General features: G+C 39.8%; 1 protein-coding gene across 2 annotated transcripts in view; it reads left to right on the top strand.

Annotated features, from left to right (window-relative positions):
• ATP6V1A (ATPase H+ transporting V1 subunit A) overlaps nt 1-21,927 on the top strand; it is a 28,816-nt gene that overhangs the window by 1,766 nt on the left and 5,123 nt on the right. For both annotated transcript variants that reach the window (XM_010718761.4, XM_010718772.4), the window contains exons 2-12: nt 9,717-9,811; nt 11,902-12,030; nt 13,562-13,776; nt 14,458-14,595; nt 15,028-15,179; nt 16,018-16,180; nt 17,296-17,404; nt 18,182-18,304; nt 18,398-18,512; nt 20,162-20,225; nt 21,071-21,274. In XM_010718761.4, coding sequence (XP_010717063.1) covers nt 9,730-9,811; nt 11,902-12,030; nt 13,562-13,776; nt 14,458-14,595; nt 15,028-15,179; nt 16,018-16,180; nt 17,296-17,404; nt 18,182-18,304; nt 18,398-18,512; nt 20,162-20,225; nt 21,071-21,274 — 1,494 coding nt within the window. In that variant the 5' untranslated portion in view covers nt 9,717-9,729. The remainder of the gene's footprint in view (nt 1-9,716; nt 9,812-11,901; nt 12,031-13,561; nt 13,777-14,457; nt 14,596-15,027; nt 15,180-16,017; nt 16,181-17,295; nt 17,405-18,181; nt 18,305-18,397; nt 18,513-20,161; nt 20,226-21,070; nt 21,275-21,927) is intronic.

The raw sequence follows: 21,927 nt of genomic DNA, 5'->3' as shown, positions 1-21,927 counted from the left end.
TAGCTTTTACTTTGATCTAAATATATCTTAACTGTTTTATACCTCATTCATCCAGACTTGCACAGCCTGTAGGCTTCTGCATGCTTCCATGTCTTATTTGTTTCCCAATATTGCTCTGTGTATTTATCTTTCAGATGCACACAGACACTAGTATCACATGTTGTCATCCAAAGAAGCTATACACCAGCAGATTACTAGATGATTCCCCTGGAGATGTATTCAGAATGCTCTGTGCTTCACCTCTTGTGTTCTGATACCGTGATTCTGTCTCTTTGAGTTTCTTTGAGTTTGCTGAAATTCCCATCCACACTTTTCCCTTATATTTCTAAATTGCTTGTGCTGCAGGTGTGTTTGTAATTAGATGTCCCCATTTTTTTTTTTTTTTAATATAAAAGGGTTACAGGATAACCTAGCTGATCTGTTCAATTACTTTGGTGATAACAAAAAAAAAAAAAAAGTGACACTATTGCTTGTCAGTAATAGTTACTCTTCATTATTTATTTGTTTTTAACTACATTGCCTGAAAAAGTGTTAGCACTTAGATAGCAGTTACCACAAAGAACTGAAATAGATTTTCTTTCCCTGCCACACATGTAACATTAACACAAAGAAAAGTGTTTTCTTTGTAGACTTGGAAACATTGAGAATGTCATCCACATGATTTTTTTTTTAGAATGGAACACTATCAAAGACAGCAGATGATGTTCTCAGCTGGAATATCATGCTTGTTCACTATTACTCACTGTCCTCAGGCATGTGACTTCTTCAGCCTTCCAACAGGAGACAGAGAAATGGGGTTCTAGTCCAACATATGCAGCTGAATGATTCAACTTGTTCTGTTCGTACAGAGGCTAAGCTAGTTTTGCAGGAGGTGATTGCCTGTAAATACAGTGTGCAGAACTGGCTTGATATGTATCTTCTGGATGCCATGAAAGCAATTTTTATGCTCTGAAAAAGTGTTTTTGTTGTTCCCCTCCCTTTGAAAATGGAAAGCTAAGCTTATATTAAGTTAATGGATTTGGCTTTACCTCATGGCAGTAAGTTCTACAACCTGCATCAAATGTTTTTGGTTTGGTTACCTTATATACGTTTATGTCTCTTGTTTCTGTCAAGTTCTCCCAAAGTTGAACGCCTCTCACTTCTTTAAAAAAAAAAAAAAAAAAAGTCCATTTGTCTCTAGCTTTTTAGACTTCTGTGTATAATCTAGCTGCTTTGTTACAGCATCATTTCTTTACTAAAAAGACATGCTTATTCTGAAAACTAAGATACATATGAATAAATCCTGTCAGTCATTGTCTAGCAGACTTTATTACTATTACTTAACCAAATGACACGAGAAGATCAGTCTTAGCTGCTGAATTTGTTTTCTGAGCTCATCAGCTTGTTTAGTACTCTGAGCTTATCTAGCAGTAAGTTTCAGAGTTCCTGACCACTCTCCAGAAGTAGTTTGTCTGACAGTGACCTAATGCATGCATGGTAGCTACTGATGGTTTCTTTTGTCCTCGTTTACAGAATTTTGAAGGTTTACTCTGGATTTCCTAAAATATTATTATCAGGAAGTACTAAAACTAGAATGAAAGCAGCCATCATAACCATGTATCTGTAACACTGGGCTTTTTGTGTTAGCATTTGCTTTTTTGCATTCCTGAGAAAAATAGTCTTGAAGGCCATTGCTATGCCTGTTAACAACTGGAGTTTTTCCTTCTAAACTGTCAAGTGAATTAAAACTTATGTTGCAGATGCAAGCTCTTAAGGGACAACTGTGTTCCTAGAAGGCTCTATGATGTGAAATTCTTTGGCCTTGTTAGCCAGTTGAAGACCAAACATGCTGTGCGGATTCTTGGGGCCTAGTTGAAATTTTGGTGCACTGGTGAGTTCCGGGGAACCGTTTTGTTCCACTATCTCTTCCTGACAGCCTGCATCCCAAGAAAATTGCAGAAATCTGTGCTGTTGAAGATACGGTGTTCCACTCACTGTGTTCCATCTTTAACATGCTGTAAGCTCTGCTGACTTGCTTGAGCTGCTATTGTTTAAGACCGCATAAAAGACAGGTAGTCTGTATATCTCTGACACTGGCCAGCATTCTGTGCCCTAAACATATACCGCAGTACTCTGTGGTTGTGATGGTTAAGTCTGAGGAGGGATGGAAAAGTTATAAATAAAGGTATTAGATTTGTAGACAGAGAATTGTTCTTTTGTAAAAGTAGTTTATTATAGCTGGATAAAAACTGTGAAGTGTGTGAGTTTCCTTTAAGGGCCTGAAGAATTACTTGCCTTTTTTTTATTAAATATTTTAGTCTAGCAAATGCTTCTTCCAAAAAGCTCAATTAATGAGACAAACATTTGCCCCTTCTCCCTCTTATTCCCTTTCTTACTGTGAAGGCACTACATTAGAAAGTAGCTCTTCAGGAAGACTAAAATGGTATTTCCTGGCTAAATGCAGATAACACTGATAAGCAGCTTTTACTTTAAAAGTTAGTTCTGTTATTTTCTCCGTTCTGAATTTTCTCTAGCTCCATGAGATCTTAGAGGTTTTGGTATCATGGGATAAATCTGAATCAACTAATAGATATTCAGACAGCTGCTGCAATATATATTTACATTGGAGGGGCTCTGGCTAGTCTGAAGAAACTGTAAATGTTTCAGGTAATTGAACATAAAATCTCCAAATGTGGTTTAACTTGCCTTTAAGTATAAAAATGAAGTTTTCCATTACAGGAAAAGTCAACCTGAATTTAATTTCCTTTTACTGGAATCCCATGCCTGTGTGTGTTGTGATTCCAGCCAGGTGTTTCATTATACCAAAGTGCTGTAAAAGAGTAGTTTTATCTGCTAGGTATATTAGATCTTTCTTAAAGGCTTTCACACAAAATCATTCTTGGTTCAACTCTTCCAGCTAGCTAGTTTGTCAAATACTTCACGTAATAAAATGAATATTCCATAATATCCCTACTTTCCATTTAACTTTTGGAGCAGTCACCAGTGATGAAATGCTTATTGTGAAGTCCGGATCAGCATTTTGGCTATCACATTTAGGGATGAGAGGTTAGGTAGTGGTGAGGCTCACAGATGAGCAGGTATGTTTTAACAAGCTCTATTTGCCAGTATTTTTCTGCATGTAAAACTGACCCCAATTGTAAGCCGAGCGATAGTTGTTTTGTGAGATTGTACACTTCTTGTTCTGTAAACTAAGAATCTTTGACCGTTCAGAAGTTATTCTACTGAGCTGCAGTGAAGCTTCTGTAATTGCTTACAGCTTTGTATTCATCTCGTTTTGATGTTTGTAATCTTGAAGATTAGAATAACAAAAAATATTTCAAGTAACAAAACCAAATGCGCCTAAAAGCAGAGTGAGTGGTTTTTTTTATAGTAAAAGTATGGGTAGATGCTTCAGCTTTGCAGTAGTGTTGGTGAGGTTAATTAAACTATTACTCATCTAGGGGAAATGACTGAGCATTGTGCAGAACAGATGGCTAAAGAACTCAGCCATAGCAGTTGAAAGGATCAAGATAAGAAAAGAGGTTACTATAGGACTCAGAAATGAATATTAATATTCTCTGTTACAGCTTGGGTCTCTGTTGCATTAGTTCTTTCTTTTGTATGAAAGCTTATCAAGTCAGAGAAGGGGCAGGAGGCTTTGCAATCTGAAAGGAGTGTCAAATTGTTCACACTTGGAAACTTGTGAAGCAGTGTAACAACTAGAAAGAACAGGAAGCTCACACATTTCAACTTCAGAAGCTCTTCTGGAGAAGCCTTTTGGGCTGGGAGGTAAGAATCAGTGTTAGAAAACTCTGTTATGGAACACCGTGGCTTTTAACCAGTCAGATGATGATCTATTCAGATGGACAAAGGGGCTCTCTCAAAAAGGAGTATTTTAACTGATAAAACAAGGATCCTTACCAATTCTAGGTATTGCATGACGAATTCATTTGAAGTCAGAAGGTTGGTAATCTACTAAGCTGGTCAGATCTTCAGTGGGTCACAGCAGTTACAGGGTGAAAGACTTGGCTGTCTTTCTGTCTTAAGTTATTGCTGCTGCTAACTTCTTAATCAAGTTCAAACACAACTTTTTTCTAGTTCTTTTTTGGGCTAGCTGGAGAAATGGGTTCCCCGGGAATCTCCTAGAAGAATTCCAGCAGAGAGCCACAAAGATGATTCAGGACCTGGAGCATCTCCCATATTAGTGAAGGCTAAGTAACCTGGGTCTGTTTAGTCAAGGGGAAGAAGACTGAAGGGGTATCTGATTAATGTCCATAAATATCTGAAGGGAGCTGGGAGGCAAAGGGATGAAGACAGGATCAGCAAAAGGACAAGGAGTAGTGGCCTAAAACTTGAACATAGGAAGTTCCATACAGATGTGTGAGAGAACTTCTTCATGGTAAGGCTGACGGAGCACTGGCACAGGTTTCCCACAGAGGTTGTGCAGCCTCCTTCTGCACAAGATGTGGAGATGTTCAGGAGCCATCTGAATGCCTATCTGTGCTACCTACTGTAGCAGGGAACCTGCTTTAGCAGCGAGGTTGGTCTTAATGGTCTTTTGAGGTCCTTTCCAAGCCCTGCAATTCTGTGATTCTGTGGAATCTTCCCAGCTTCTGCTAAAAGCTTGGATGCTTGAATGGTGCTTGCTTGGGTAGGTTTCACAGCTGCATTTTGTGGTTGGTGAGAATCTGTTATGTTTTTTATATGTATTAATTATAAAAATGTACTTTATGTATATTTGGCTAATTTGCAAGGTATGACATTTGCTTGAAGTATGAAGCTTGTATGTATTGGTGTGTAGGTCCCCGTGTGTTTGAGAAAGTAGTAGGAACTTGTGATGGGCATCATGAATTACCACGTTGCACAGCATTGGCTTTCCTGAAGGTAGGAAAGTGTAGTATCCTGGCAGTGGCAGCCTCTTTCAATCTTGAATGCACCTGAATGTACCTGTACATATGTTAAGTGGCAAGCCTCATGTGAGGGGAAGTGGCTTTATAGCACCCCAGAGAAAGTTACACAAAGGGTAAATTGCCATGCCTTGCGTGATTGCAGGTGGATCCATAGCACATAGGTGGGCATTACTGATGCAAATTCCCAACCTGCCAAGCAGAGGCAACCTCTGTGTGTCCTGTGGCAAGTGGAATGGTATGGGGTATTTAAATGGAAGCCTGTCTGTATTGTTGAGTGTGAGAACCAATGATAGTTCTAGCTCTGAGCTTCGGGCTAAGGGGTTGGTACAGTAACTATCTTGACTCTATGATGCTTTTTATCAAGAGAAAAGTAAGGCACGTTGCTGAGCATAGGTGGTAAATCCTGCATGATTTTTATAGGTTGTGGTGGCCTTCAACCCCAGAAATTCTGTTGGTGACTGAGAAATCTAGAATAATTTTCTCCATTGTGGTAAAATTACAACTGTGTATTCTGAAGGAGTGAATGTCCTGATGATACTATTTGTCATCTGTTCCAAGACACCTGTGCCAGAGTTCTGGGCATGCTATTTCTTCTGAGAAAATAGCCTGGATTCTCAAAATGCTGCTTAACTTCTGTATTTGTCTAGTAACCTTGGGCACTGTATCTTCTTTTTAATACTTCCTCTTAAAAAATATCATTTGTTACAAGGGGAAGTATAAACCGTCCAACTTACAGTAAATCTGTGTCAGTGATTACCATACTATTTATGGGATCCATGCAACACTTCCTCATACATCCAGATAGTGGGATTTTCATCCTGTACTAAAAGCTGTTCAGGAGAACACAGCAAGTGTTGGCAGCCATGATTCTAAAACTTAAGTGCAGCCTACATGCCAGCTAGGATTGTTGGCTTACTCCAACATCATAGAATCATAGAATGGCCTGGGTTGAAAAGGACACAAAGATCATCAGGTTTCAACCCCCCTGCTATGTGCAGGGTCGCCAACCACCAGACCAGGCTGCCCAGAGCCACATCCAGCCTGGCCTTGAATGCCTCTAGGAACGGGGCATCCACAACCTCCTTGGGCAACCTGTTCCAGTGTGTCACCACTCTCTGTGTGGAAAAACTTCCTCCTGATATCTAACCTAAACCTCCCCTGTCTCTGTCTAACATAATGCTTCTGTCTCTGAATTGCTAGTCTTGTGCTACTTAATGCAGCTTTGACTGGTGTATTTAGGCTTTTGTGCCGATTTAATGTGTTGCTTATCCTAGAACCTATTAAGATACACTCATGATGGCTGCAGGGAGTTCTTGGTATTGTGCAGCTTTCTGTGAGGAGAGAACATGCAGCTGCTTGTCTTTTGTACAGTATGCAGGGAAACGTCAGTGCCCACCAGCCTGTGACAGCAGGTGCTAGTGGCTGTCACAAAAGGTGTAACATCAGTCTGCATAAATAAGGTGCTGGGTGTTATACACCAATGCTTTTGCCAGCAAGGCGGAGGGGTTTATGTTACAGCTGTAAACTCTGACGAGACTATTTCGTTGAAAATCGATACCTATTCTAAATACTTAAGCAATTAGAATTGCAGTGCCTTTGGCGCCTGCCTATGCAGCCTGTTGTTAAACAGTTGTCTGTAAGGCTGTTGGGGAACAGTGTTCACTGGCATAGATATATCACACCGGAGCACTGGTAGGCAAGCTGATTCCAGCAGCAAGCATGCGTCTCTCAAGGATTTTTCATGTATTAACATGCAGCACTTGGAGCGTTTGGGACATTGAGGTCATTGGCTTTGTAGGAGGTCCTTACTATGAAGGGCGAGTGCTTCTTTTAATTTATTATGCCTGGTACTGTGCTACAAGGAGGGTGTAGATGGGAGTTCTGCTGGGCTGTAGGTTGCTTGGTTTGCTATTGCGGCATTCCCTGGTGCTGGTGGGAGAGAGACTGATGACTCATCAAGTCAGGTGGTTGTGTCTCTGCTGTGTGTCAGAAATCTCTTTCCCCTCTGCAGCAGGCTTTCTCATCCCTGTGTATAGGGGCGTTAGAAGGACAATTATTTGGGAAGTGGTGCTGCTTAACTCCTGAATTCTGGCTTTGCTTCATTTGTGGGGATTTTTGTCCCTCCTGAATTTGCAAAACAAGGTAAGAATCTGTGTTTATGTTAGTAAATAGTCGTGGATTTTTCTTAAGTGCTGTAAGAAGGCTCCTTCTAAAAATCTCACTAGCAGCTTAATTCGAAGAGATCTTTGTGGTAAGGCAGATCATTGGGAAACCTGGGGGACTGATCAAATGATGGAAGCAAAACTAAAACTGTAGCAGAAAACAGGTTTCTCCAGCATTGAGAACAGGATACTTCTATTGGGGGTTACCATGTAGCCAAATTATGTGCAGGGGAGAAATCTAGATAGAAATCTAGGATTGCTGGTTTTTTTTTTTTTTTTGTTTTTGTTTTTTTGTTTTTTTTTTTAAATGATGACTGTGGTATTAGTTTAATAAATCATCTTTGAGTCTGAGATGTTCCTGCAGCAAGAAATATTTCAATTTCTGGCACTGTTAGATAGAATATGACCATGTTAGAGCTTAAAAGTGTGCCTTAAATTAGTGGTTGAACAGTTTGAGACGAGGAAAATTCCTATTTGTAAGTATTACAGGATGCTAAATACATACTTGTTTATAATATGGGAATTAAAATTGGGCTAATACCCTGTGTTTGTATGCTACTGGACTATGTTAGAGTGAATTGCATATCCTGTGTTGGTGAGAAGCCCTTAAAGGGCTGTAAGAACCAGTTGGCTTTCAAAATGGCTAGCTGCTGTGGTGTCTGGGTTCGTACACAGAAAAGCAATGCCTAGCAAATCCCAACATGCGTTAGGGAATTCTGTTCTGATTGCTAACAAGACAGATATGTAACAGTACAAGTATGTAAGACAACATTTCTACTTTCTGTGAATTTTTTCATTTAAAACAAACATCTGTAATGCTGATATGCAAGAAGCACAAGAAAACTGTCCAGTCAAACAGTGTAGCATTTCTTAATTTGTACTCAAGGTTAAAAGATGTGCAGCCCCTTAAAGAAGGCATCAGCTTGGCTGGGCGAGTGATGGTGTTTTTATCCTGTCTGTGTTGTGCATAGGAGATTGAGCAAAGGTGAGGAAGAATTTCTTACTTTAACTGACCTCCAGGTTTTGATTTGGATATGAAGAAGTGTTAATTTACCTTGAAACTGGCCAGTGCTCTTCCTGCTTTTGTTTGCCTTGGTAGATTGAGTCTTTCCTTTGAGACCCTCTGCCATATGGCTGCCAAACAAGTGCCATTAATTCACTTAGAGAGTTGTGTCTAGCACTTTCTTGTTTATACTCCTCCAGGAGGTTTAGTAATAGGACTCCAGAGGTTGTTTCGTGTTATGTGTTTGGGTGAATTCAAAGGACTAGCTGCATTTTTCAGTGCAAGAGGAGACAGTCAATGTTAGTCCAACCAGAATGAGCTCTTACCAGTTGCTCAGGAACTATGGACTATGTTTTGTGAGGCCCTCCCTCTGCCACTCGTCAGAAGGGGATTATGAAAAACAAGCAATGAAATGAAAACCATCTTCTAGGCCTAAACAGGCAGCAGCTTAAAGGATAAACTGTTGTTATAGGAAGTAGGGGGGATCTTACAGATACCTGACTTAGAGGCTTTGAGCTCCAACTCACCAGTTCCACACCAGGCTGATAGCGACTGAGTCACAGCCAACTGTTGGGGTAGCTGCTGGGAAATGAATCAATGGAAGCTGTGTTACACAAGGTTTGTATTGTTGAATGGCATGCTTTTGCTAGATAGATAGGCCCTGTTGTATGCAGGGACTACCATATTGCACCTTCCACCAGCATTGTATGATAAATGTGCCAATAAAGTGGGAGTAGGTAGGCATTTGCCTTACTGCTCTCTAACTCGTTTCCAAGGTAACACAAAGCGTGATAAGGGCTGACAAAACCCTTACGTGCTCTTATCTGCACCAGAAGCAGGACAGCCCAACTGCCAGTTACAGGGCAAATGCAGATTTCAGTGAGGTTTCTGAACAGCTTTTTCTGTGACGACTGTTCAGCTTTTCCATTCAGTAACTGTCAGGAGATATCAGTCTATTGTTTAACTGTTGTGAGTTGAGTTTTTTAGCTGTTATTCTTCTCCGACGTTCTACAGGTTTCACTTAGAGCAAAGACTGGATGCTACCTTTTGCTAACTGTGAGACATGTCGAGCAGTTTTGAGTGCGTGTAATATTAAAATACGTGCTTTCTATTTAAATGCTGATCCATCAGTTTGAGGTGGCAAAAATAGTAATTGTGGAATTTCTCTTTGTAGCATTGCTTTTTAGAGAATGGTGGCTGTTAAGCAGCCCTGTAGTGTTCTATGTGCAGTTACCTATGAATCACTCTGAATCCGGAAAAACTCTGTATTTTGAAGGACCTTAGGGGGGATGTAGAAGGCAGAAGATGTTCTCCATTGTTCAAATAGCCTGTTATTTGACTTGAAAGTAGACTGGTAGTGTTAGGGTATTTTTGGAGTGTAACTGTTCTGTGGAGCATATTAGGGAGTAATGGTCCAGCCCTCTCCCTGCAGTTAGGAGGGATGTTACTTCTTGTTTGCTTAAACAAGTTGTTTTTTTTAACATTACATAGCTTTAAGATCCGAGTGGTTAAAGTGTTTTAGGGTACATTAGTTGAGAATTCTTCCATGTTGTTTCTAATGAAAGGAAAACAACAGAAGGCAGGAGAGGAGAAATGAACTGCATATGTGTGTATGCTTTAGAAATGACTTTTTCTCTCTCTCTTTTTTTTTATTCTATACAGTTAAACAGGCAAAATGGACTTCTCCAAGCTACCAAAAATCCGTGATGAGGAAAGAGAAGCTTTTGTTGGCTATGTCCATGGAGTGTCAGGACCTGGTAGGTATTTTGAAAGGGAAATCGTAAGTTCTGTTTAGTCTAATGTATTATTAATCCTGATGTTCACTTGGAAGAAGTATGATAAGTTGTAGGTAGGGTTTTTTGGCTTATTTTAAGAATGATTATGTGAAAGATCTATAAAAGATTAAGATATTTACTAGTGAGGTGTTAATGCTGATTAGTTTTATTAAAAGATATAATGAACAGAAAGCAGATTGAGGAACAGTAAGGAAAAAAAAAGAAATTGCAAGCATTCTGGTTGAGATAAAGCCACCTAGTCAGGAATCTGTATTAGACTTCTCAATGCGAGTGTGTGGTGCTTGGTCTGTTCTAATTGAAATCCTGTTTGACCCTTTGCTCTCTGGAATAGACAGTCCTCTGCCAGTGTCAGGCTGTTCTGTGTTACTGCACCATTGGCTGAAGGGTTGCTGCAAGGGTCAAGGATGGTGTTATGGGAGGAGAACTGCTCCTCCTGTTTTCTCAACTTAAATGCAGAGTATACTGGCTTTTCCTCTCCCTCCGGCATTCTCTTCATGAGATGTAGGAAAGCATGGCAGTGTGAGAACAGAAGAGGATACATCTTTTTCATAGGGATTCTATGATGAATAAGAAGCTACCAGAAGCTACCTTGGCTAGAGGCTACCTAAAGAAAAAGCCTGTTTCTTAACTGCAGAAGTGATGATTGAATGCAGTTTAAAACTGATACAGCTTTCTTAAGATGTGGGAAATACAACTTTTTTTTTTTTGGTAAAGACGTGAAACCTTTATGTAAAATGGATGATAGAATACAAAGGACATGATGAATTTCCTTCTAAAGCAACAACACTGCATGTAAGGAGCAGTCTACATATAACCTGGTGTTCATTATGTTGATGTTTAAGTCAAAATGGTAGAAGGCTTCAAGTCTAAAACGTGTTGTAATCTTCATCTGTAGAACTGTAACTTAAGACATTTAAGTCATTCATTACTTTTATACAAAATAAAACACAAAAATAGCATTTCCTTAAAACCTGTATAGATGTCTACCACTTTAGATATAAGTATATATGTTGCCTTTAGGAAATACCCTTTAGTTGATAGGTTCACTAGTACTTTATGTTAGCATCAAATACTATGAAGAGAAACAGAAGTTTATAAACAACTGGAAAATGCCAGTCTCCAGTCATATCTTTCTGTAACTGTGATGTATTGGGTGCACTTTCACCATTTTCTCATATGTTTTAATTTAGTCAAATGTCTGCAGAGGCCGCTGTATCATTAAAGTCCTTAACATTCACCATCTATCAGGATATGTCAGAGGAATTAGTGTGAATTTTCTGTATACTGGCATGTTTTGATAATGTACTCTTATGAGCATAAAGGATCAGCCATGAAATGTATAGGAAAGCTTTTTCTTTTAGCTTTTAAACTAATGTCACAGTGCCAGCCCAGTTCGGCCTAGTACTGTGACTGATGAGGCGAGGGGACCTATGCTGAGGGAGTGTGAAATAGGGAAAAGGTAGGAAGATGGGCCTAAAAACAAAACAGCAGCAGCGAGCGAAGGGAGAAAACTAATTTAGTAAAGATGATAGCAGAATGTGAGATAACACAGTATAATACAGTATAACTGGAATTGAAGCTCATAAGTCAAATAAATGAGAGAGCATCTGAAAGCCAAGGCCTGACTAATGCTGTAGGCCTTGCCTAATGCTGTAGGCAAGGTGGCTGGGGAGCACACAATTGCAGAGATGAGCAGAAAAAGGAGAGAACAGTCTGATGACTCCCAGTCAGTTTGATCTTTCCCTCTGAATGGAAAATGGAAATGGAATAATGAAATCTGGGAGCTGTAGTACACTCTTCTGAGATTGCAGCTGCAGCATTAACTTGTTAACTCCCAGTGCACTGCATGTTGTTGTGCTGTGGAATACTGATCACAAATTGTAAAATATCCTGAAAATACCAGGACTTGTGGCAGCCAAATTACCCCTGTATTAAATCAGAGATGTACTCCTGATCTGAGTGAATATTAGTCTCATGCTGTCCAGATTTTAGTAGCTTCTGATCAGAAAATTTGTTTAACTACATTATCTGTGTGTGTCTGTCTTCTACAGTGGTCACTGCTTGCAACATGGCAGGTGCTGCTATGTATGAGCTGGTACGAGTAGGCCACAGTGAACTGGTGGGGGAAATTATCCGACTGGAAGGTGATTTGGCAACTGTCCAGGTGTATGAAGAAACATGTATCCTTTCCACTGATCCCTTTGGACCAGGCAGAACATGGTGGTGATTATGTTAAAGAAGATGAATGAAATTGACCGAGACCAGCAGTTGTTATTTCCAGTGCCAACATCCAGCATCTGTTCTGTACATCTTTTGTAAATTCTGATATTTTTTAGGTAAACCTTATATTGCTTGGCTGTGTAAGAAGGAAACTTCTTTGCTGTTTTACCTGGCAACCAAGGAACGTGTTTAGGTTCACTTGCATTGAAATATGACAGCTCCTTGATAAGAAAGTTGACCGATGCCAACTATGAATGGCAAAACTACCGAGCAGTATGTTGTATTTTTTCTTTGCTTCTGAAAACTCTGCATGTGGAATGCTTCTGTAGGAAATGTCAAGTAGGCAGGATTCCTTCTTCTGGACAGACTGTTGGAACAGATCATATCTGTTAGTTTTTTTGTTTCTACATTGTGATTGCAGAATCTTCATCCAGATGAGAGATGGATAGCACGTATTTAAAATCTAGTTGATATAAAGTGTATTTTCTGTTGAAAGTATATAAGAGAATGTCGTAAGAGCAATTCATTAAACTTAAAGATAGCTTTTTTCCCCCCCTCATATTCTTCTGAACTTAAGAGTTGATTTTGTCTACCCATAGATGTTAGGAAGAAGCCTGTACTGGCACCCTGTGTTTTATTTTGGGAAGCTGAATGGTAAACTGGTCAGTGGATTGTGTCTGTACCTATTAATTTGAAATTTTATTTGGCTCTTCATTGTTACATTTAGTAAGTAGTCTTCCATCAATACATCGAACTAGTCCAGCACTTACGTACAGTTTACTCTTAGATTTCTAATGAGAGAATAGCAAGAGCTTTCTGAATACAACTTGCATTTAGTCTCTCTGAGTCACACACAAGCTTTTAGAGTGTCTTCAGTATTCTAATAGGGCCTGCTAAAGTACTGGCCCTTTGCAGATAAGCCCAATGAGCATCTTTGGAGCTCAGGTGGTGCCTAAGAGGGACAACTCAATGCTGGAGAGAAGGGAGATGCTAGTCTATGACAAACTCTTGTTACAATTAGACTCCAGTCAAAAAAGCTCTGCAAAGCTCAAGGTTAAAACTGTTGTGATGTGTGTTTCTAGCAAACTATAAAGCAGAAAAAAAAAAAATTACATCTTTTCATGCCACTGTCTGATTTTAACAGTAAACCTAGAAAACATGTTTGAAGACTTAAGAAATGCTTGATGTTTTGCCATCATGCTGTCTTGTACAGCAAGAAATTTATGCATATAGTCGGCTTGAGCTAATGATTGTAACTCAGAACATATACTCCCTACTTTACCTCTCCAGAGGATCAACAACTTCATTGCTTTAGCAATTTCAGCTAGAGTTTAGTATAATGTCTATGTGCTTCTCAAATGATGATATGTGATATATTAACAAAACTATCACATTAATGTCAGAAAGGTGCTGTAAGGGTATGATGATGTGAGTGTGATGCCTTCTACCCTGTAATTTCTCTGGATGAACTTTTCCTCAGCAAATCTTTAGCTGGTGTATCTGTAGGAGATCCTGTACTCCGCACTGGGAAACCGCTCTCAGTGGAACTGGGGCCTGGCATTATGGGAGCTATTTTTGATGGTATCCAGAGGCCGCTGTCAGACATCAGCACCCTGACCAAAAGTATCTATATCCCTAGAGGTGTCAATGTGTCAGCTTTGAGCCGAGATGTCAAATGGGATTTCACACCTTCCAAAAACTTGCGGGTAGGTCCTGCTGAGCCTGTCTTCCCCTGTCTCCTTCCTTCTCAGAGCACCAAGGCTGTGACTGCTAGGAACTGTGGTTACAAATAATCAAGCTCATGAAAAGAGGTGCTAGGGTGTTTTAAGGATATATGAGAGTGAGAACTAGACAGGGATCACAAAAACTTAGTCCATGTGACTCGCTGTGTTGTTGCACACTAATGTGTTTGCAGTGCCATAAAGAATTTAGTGCCTAGTGCAATTCCACTAGCAGGAACAGGTGTTACCTTGGCAAAATGAATAACAACAGAATACAGTGAAGATAGTTTTAGAGCTAGAAAAAAAATCATAGCTTTAGCCCTTGGCATCTTCTTTCTTTTTCAGTCCTGCAGGTTAGCAGATTCTCTACTTAGCGCATTAAGCTGAGAGGTATGAAAGAAGCAAGGAGAATTCCTTGCATCAATCAGTAAATGCTACAGTCTAAGCCTTGAAATGCTCCTGAATGCATTTAGTATTGCTAACAATGTGCTGTTAGTGTAATGAGTAAATGAATAATTGGGCTACTGTGTGTAACAGTGCATTTGTAAAGGAACTCATAATGGTGCTAGACTTGATAGTTATTGTTATTTATTATGATTCTTTGTCAGCATTCTTTTTTTAAAATGAAATTCTTGTTTATGGCTAATAGGTGCTTTCTGATTTCAGGTTGGCAGCCACATCACTGGTGGAGACATTTATGGTGTGGTGAATGAAAACTCTCTTATCAAACACAAAATCATGCTGCCCCCACGGAACAGGGGTACAGTTACATACATTGCTCCACCGGGAAATTATGACACTTCAGTAAGTCTCCCAAATAACAGTTACCAGGGTGTTCCATGTTTCTTTCATAAGGCTACAGGACCCTTTCTCTTCTGTGAGATGCCACCTTCAGAGCCTTTGTGCAACAGGATGTTAGAATTGACTTCTGCTGCCCTCCCAGCAGGGATTATGTGGTTTTTCTTGTGCAGTTACTTTCTATGTTTATGACTTCCCAATGGCATTTAACTGCTGTGTGGACATCTACAGTATCCAGTGAATATGGAAAAGCTCCCCCATAGCATTGTAAATGTGGAAACATGCTTTTCCTCAGGGAGGGATGATAGGGTGTTAATATGACCATAGATTTTGCAGATCTTGAAGTCCTAGTAGTGTGGAGCAGTTGAGGTGAGAATTTGTGTGCTGATCCATTGTGTGGTTGTTGGCTTACTTCAGATGTCTGGTGCTCTTTGTTAGGATGTTGTCTTAGAGCTGGAGTTTGAAGGTGTGAAGGAAAAGTTCACTATGGTCCAAGTCTGGCCTGTACGTCAAGTCCGTCCTGTGACTGAAAAGTTACCAGCAAATCATCCTTTGTTAACTGGCCAACGGGTGCTAGATGCCCTCTTCCCGTAAGTAATATTCTGTCTGTTCCTATATAGGAAGTCTGTTTGGGGAGAAAGGATAGTGTTAATTTCTTTAAGGGTGAGCAGACCCCAAATATTCACTGTGTACCACAGCATAATCTCAAAAAAAGTTATCTAGCTGAATTGATAATACTTCTATCTGACAGAGGAAACTGAATGGAAAATGGAAGTGGGGAAGAGTTAAAAGGAGGTTTAGCAGGATGGTTCTTTTACATTAATTCAGGAAATAAATGAAAAATGTAAAAATAATTTATTCATACCAAACCTTCAGAAAAGGGAGAACTTTCAAGCTTGGATATCTGCATTTAAGCACATGAGTAGGATCTCTTTCCGTGTTCTTGAAGATGTGTAGTTTGCAGTGAGTCTGAAGTTACCACTGACAGAAACTGTCATGCTTAATTGTAACTCAAAATTCTCATTTAAGCGGCTGAGCTCCAAGGCACAGAATGGAGTAATTTTTCATCCTAAAATATTCTTGTAATCGTTCTTGTAATGCACATTTAAGTTGCGCTGATGTTCTTTTCTTAACGTTTGTGTACCATCAGTGCTTCCAGCTGTGTAAACTATGTTTCAAGCCTGAAAGTGCAGTTATTGTACCAGCATACCTCATGTATTTCAAAGGCAGTAGAAAGAAAGAATAGTTTATTCCTTTGGTCTTTGGTTTAGTGAAACACCACTGTGCTTCTCAGACAGAACACTGAATGTGATTCTTGTTGTTCTGCTTTTAATTATGCAGTTGTTTCCTTACTAGAAAACATATTCTGAAATAGAAGAGAGCTGTTTTTGAGTTCCTTGCTAATCAGAGTCCCTTTTCTTTACTCAGGTGTGTGCAAGGGGGTACAACAGCAATTCCTGGGGCATTTGGTTGTGGAAAGACTGTGATCTCGCAGTCTCTCTCAAAATACTCCAACAGTGATGTCATCATTTATGTAGGCTGTGGAGAACGAGGAAATGAAATGTCTGAAGTACTGAGAGATTTTCCTGAGGTTAGTATGGAAAATTCATGGAGAGTAAACCTTCTTGGAAAGACTTGCTATTATACTAGTATAGCAACTGAATAAAATATCTTATTGCTATAGTGATTTGAAAAAATCTTATTGGCTGTAAGTTTTGACTGTAGTAGCAGAAATCACTTTTGGATCATACAGGCATGTCTTCAGTGGCCTCTCAAGAAACATCTGGACTAGTGTTTAGGCATACCTTTTAACTTGTTTAAAAGAAATCCAAAATGAATGCCTGAGTATAATTTAGTACCATTAACAAGGATGTTACCTTTTATTGCTGTTATCTCTAACTTTTCTAGCTTAATCACATATACCAGATGTGGCATCTGAGTTTACAAGGTGCAAGGTGGTGATACATACTGTTATAGTATATGAGTTTTGCCAGTTAGGCTTCAGAATACTTTCTGAAGGAAGCTGAAAATGCCTAGTTTCACCTTACTGTTGTTATATGTTAGTGGGTTAGTTGTGGTGCAGAGTTCAGTAAATTAGAGGAAAGAGCAGATCAAAACTGTTAGGTTGAAACTCCACTGTTAGAAATAAGTTTTACGTGCTGATTTGCAATGTGACAATGGACAAAGGTAAATCTCAGGATGTTCTTAAGTAGAGTGCTACACAAATATCAGGATATGCATTCTGCTGTTCACGTGCATATGAGAGATCATCTGAGTTATGCATGTGGGCTTATGTCCAGTTCTCAAAAATGGACTCAAATTAGTACAGGTGAGGAAAAAAAAACTCTGTGTCTCCCAGTGGATTTAAGAGGGAAGGATAAGATTTTTGGTTCTTTCAGCCTAGTAAAGTGAGGCTGAAAGAGGTTAACGTACTTCCTGGAGTAGATTTGTCATCACTCATTTACTTGGGTGAGCAGTGGGATTAATAGGAATTGCTGTTAGCAGAAGATGAGATGAGGCTGAGGCACATGTACAACTCATTCTGGATGGAAAAACAGTCTAGAATCCTGAGATCTCTAGTCTATATACTGCTTTGTTAGACTAGCTGTGAGGAGACTATCCTGATATAAGGTAATAGAGTTTAAATAAATTGTTAAATTTGTGGGAATCTTTATAGTTTTTGTTGTCTTTTTCATTGCATTGTAGTTAACAATGGAAGTTGATGGCAAGGTAGAAAGCATCATGAAGAGAACAGCTCTGGTAGCAAATACCTCCAATATGCCTGTGGCTGCCAGAGAGGCCTCTATCTATACTGGTAAGATTTACAGGAGTCTGGAAAAGGCTGCACGTATGGAGCAAGTCATCGTGCTCTAGTATTTTCAGTTCCTGGGATGATCAGTACCAGGACCCCTGCTTAATTACATAAATCAACCTTTTCAGGCTATGCCTGCATGAAGTCTTAATATCACAAATAGATTTGTCTTTCTTATCCCCAACTATGATCTCCACATGCTGAATAAATTCTTGCTTATAAATTAAACTTACCACACTGGATCTCCTGTAGTTCTGCCCCACATATTAATTATGTAATTGTGTTCTTCATGAGCAGCTTTTTGCTGACGAGTACAGTTTCTCAATGGGTAGAAATAGTGCTCTCTGAGAAGTACTTTTTTCCACTACAGCCTCTCAGATGATTTCTTAATACTTTTTCATGAAAAGTTGTCAGATAAAACATCTTTATAAGCTCTGGTGGCTTAGAAAGGAAGGAGACATTTTACAATAAGAGGAGGCTTTGTGAGGCAAATAGTAGTGTCAGTAATATTGCCCTATCTCCTTAAAGAAATACACAGAAACATAAGATTTGCCAGAATGGTTTGTAAGCAAAAATGAGAAGAGTGGAATGAAATAAACAAAAGCCAAAAAAAAAAAAAATCTATCATGGGCTCGTGGGAAGGAATAGTAACTTTCAGTCTTTACTGACATCAGACTGTAAATATAAATAACTTATCTTGTTAGCCTCTTAATGATGACATGTGAGGGTAGAATTCCTTTTTCAACACTATCCTGCATTGTGCTGTTGTATTTGTTCTAGGAATCACCCTGTCAGAGTATTTCCGAGACATGGGCTACCATGTCAGTATGATGGCAGACTCTACTTCCCGATGGGCTGAGGCCCTCAGAGAAATTTCAGGACGACTGGCTGAAATGCCAGCTGGTGAGTTGTTCTTTTCTTCATCTAGACTTGTAAATACATCCTTTAAACTCAGGGCTTTTGACTCAATTTCTCGATATATGTTCATAATTGCAGACAGTGGTTATCCAGCCTACCTTGGTGCCCGTTTAGCCTCTTTTTATGAGCGAGCTGGCAGAGTGAAGTGTCTGGGAAATCCTGAAAGGGAAGGCAGTGTCAGCATTGTTGGAGCGTGAGTTGCATTTCTTTCCTTTGTGTTGGCTGTGGTTCTTCCTCCACCTTTTTGTATGTCGAAATATTTTGAAACAAGAGGGTCTTGTTGCTGTGTGCAGCTACAGAGCTAGGAATGTATAACGTGCATAGATACATGTCTGATCACCCTCAACTGTTGCTAAACTGTGCACAGGAGCAGAGAGAATGAATGTGATTGGTAGTTCGATGTGATGTAGAATCACAGTCATGGCTGTCTGAGAAAAGGGCTCCAGGAGAAAAGCCATTAGCACTGTCACTAAAAGTATGTCAAACCATGCTCAGAATGGGAAAGAGGGGGCAGTTAGAGCAACAGTGTGGGAGCATAATGTATTATTATTCTCTTACTAAATAGCAGAATTACAGGGAACAGGATATCTCAAACAGCAGTGGGCTGTGAAAAGCGTGTAATGTCCAGACAAATCACATGAAATTTTTCAGCTAATGTGATAGATGAGAACTTTCTTTGAAAAGTGTTCCTGTGTAGCTGTGGTGACAGTACCAAGTTCCTTCTTATCGTATTGAAAGAGTGACCAAAAGGAAGGTATACAATTAATGAATATACAGATGTTATGGTATAGCAGAGAGCTTGGCTACGTAGTTGTTACACCAAAGCAGGAAACGGAAATGATAGTATCCTGGGCTTGCTTGGGAAACTTTGGTGGAGTGGATCTCCAGAAGAGATCCTTCCCCACTGGCAGTCAGCTCTTAAATGGGTCTAGGAGAGGTGGAGCCAGGCTCCACCCCTTTCAGCAGCACAGGTGAATTGCCTTCACCTGTGCTCCCAGGGCTGACTCATTGCTCGCCTCAGGTGATCAATCAGAAGTTCAGGTTGTGATTCAGCAGTTCCCATACAGAAGGAAAGCAGAGGCACTTGAAACTTTTGATGTAAGAGGAGAGAAAACTGATCATCACTGCTTTCTTTTTTGATGTAATGACAGGTGTCTTGCAGCAGTGCAAACTGGAAGCTTACACAGTAGGCAGACACTTTCTTGTAGGCTGTATTGATTTGTCTAACATACTGTGAGTAAAATGGCTGTTCCTCCATAGGTTTTTAGTAGAGCCTCTAGCACCTGCAGCTTCTCCCAGAGTCCATTATTTGTTCTTAGTTCTGTTGTCCACAACAAATGTAGCTGCTTTTGAGTTTGGGAAGCTTTTACCTGCTTGGGGAAGCAGGTATTGTCATGTCAAGCCCAAAGGAAGTTAGTGCTTTCTGTATAGGTGAATATCTGATAATTATCTAAAATCATTTCAAATTGGGGTATTTTACATAAAATCTTTGCCGCTTGTGTTTCAAACTGCCATATCAGCACACCTCCTGAATCCATTCCAGTTGAAATAGGTTTGGTAATCCAAGCTGGAGTGACTACCTGGAGCTAAACTGACTAAAATGTTAGCTTGATATTGTCAGTCAGTTATTGATATAACTATAATTGATATCACACACCTGAGTAGATATGCTGCCACTCTCACTGCAGTAGGAATTTGTAGTCCATTACTTATGTGTTACTTATGTGAAATGGTATTGGCCTTTCTTGTTTCTGTATCACAAACCTGTGTGGTCATATGTTCAGATTAAACTGTGGCAATGATTCTGATTTACTTTTCCTTCTGCTTTTCCTTTCTGCTCAGTGTCTCTCCACCAGGAGGTGACTTCTCAGATCCTGTAACATCAGCTACTTTGGGTATTGTTCAGGTAGGTCTTGCTATGCTGCAGCCCTTTTGTCTTAGCTGCCAGACCTAGACAAAATGGCTGTACTTTAATACATTAGTGCCACTGGCTGTGGTGTAAGAGCTTTAATTTTACACAGACAACTTTGCAGGATGTATTCCAACAGTGTAGGATGTGAAATCTCTTGTGAGATCTCTGAACTGATGTGTTTGGAAAAGGGAGAAAAAGTAATAATTCCTTCCAGCAGTGACTGCTCTGGAATATTCCTTTGCTTCTCATTCCAGCCTTTTGAGCTGCAATTTAAGTATGGCCACTCCCAGAGATAAGATGGAAAGTGATCCACCCTTGGCAGGTGCATTGAAACCATGAAAAAATCCTCAGAGCAAATGACTGGGAGGATAGCTTGCAAGTGATTGCCCATCCCTGTTTTGGTAAAATGAGCTATGTCAAATAGGGCTCCGCTTAATCACACTTGTGTGTGGATCTTCTTTGCTACTGATGACTCCTCACTTAGGAGGAATCTCAAGCTGAATAAACCTAAATTCAACTTTTTTCTTGTTTTGAGATGCATAGATGGGGGATTAGAACTTGATGATCCTTGAGGTCTCTTCTACTTCCAGCCCAATCCATTCTATGATTCATTCGATGATTCGTATTTGAAAGTCATTGCTACAGTTAAATGAGTAAAAGGCAGGTTTTCTTTCTCAGGCTTTTGTTTGAAGATTTGTGGTAGCCTTTGCTGTGTTGTTTGCTCAAACTTGCTTGTCATACTGGGGGTTGTTTTGATTGTTTGTTTTTATAGTTTGTTTTGCTTTCATTTATTTTGTTTTTTATTTGGAACACTGGCTGATCTCACTGGCTTCTGGCAGGTTTTCTGGGGCCTGGATAAGAAGCTGGCACAACGCAAACACTTCCCCTCTGTCAACTGGCTGATCAGTTACAGCAAATATACCCGTGCCCTGGATGAATACTATGACAAGCATTTTACAGAGTTTGTCCCTCTCAGGACAAAGGCCAAAGAGATCCTGCAGGAAGAGGAGGATCTTGCAGAGATTGTGCAGCTTGTAGGGAAGGTGAGTAACCAGCTCTGAGAAAGTGTGGGATTCCACAAGAACTGTTTTAGCATAGTACCATAAATACGGTCGTTTACAGGTAAATAATATGTGCTAGAGAATAATTTAATTTCACAATGCTTAGGTAAGCTTTACTGATTTTTAGGTAATGTATGGTAACATGTTGTAACTCCTGCTGTTTGGAAAAAGTTCTGTTTTGGTGCCGTCTCTGTTCATTGATTTTCTAGCGCAGCCAAGATCAGGTCTTTCACCAGTCTTGCCTTAGCAGAACTCTGTTCTTCAGACAAGCCTTAGAAAAGAAGGAAATGTGATCCTAGGGCCTTCTGCAGTTTCTTATTTACCGAAGTGTGTTTTAAAATACTCATTTACAGAGCAGATTAAATTCAGTTCCTTGGCATGGAAGTGATACTGGCAGTCCAGTGGTTGTACTGTAGGCATTATTCCCAACAAAGAAGTCCTGGAACTTGTAGAAAAGAGTGACTGATGGTATCGATAATAGCAAGGTGCTCTCTGTCCTGCACAGTATGATATACCATTGTCACCAACTCCTTCATTTTTCTTGAATGCCAAAAAGTCCATTGTTAGCAGTTGTGCAGGTTTGTATCAAATCCTTAATATTACTTATTGATCTAAAATGCTGAAATCTATTTTTT

The sequence above is a fragment of the Meleagris gallopavo genome, chromosome 1, assembly GCF_905368555.1.
Source record: "Meleagris gallopavo chromosome 1, MGAL_WU_HG_1.1, whole genome shotgun sequence".
Taxonomy (NCBI): domain Eukaryota; kingdom Metazoa; phylum Chordata; class Aves; order Galliformes; family Phasianidae; genus Meleagris; species Meleagris gallopavo.
Note: the sequence above shows the minus strand (reverse complement) of the source record. Positions and strands in the feature narration are given on the sequence as shown.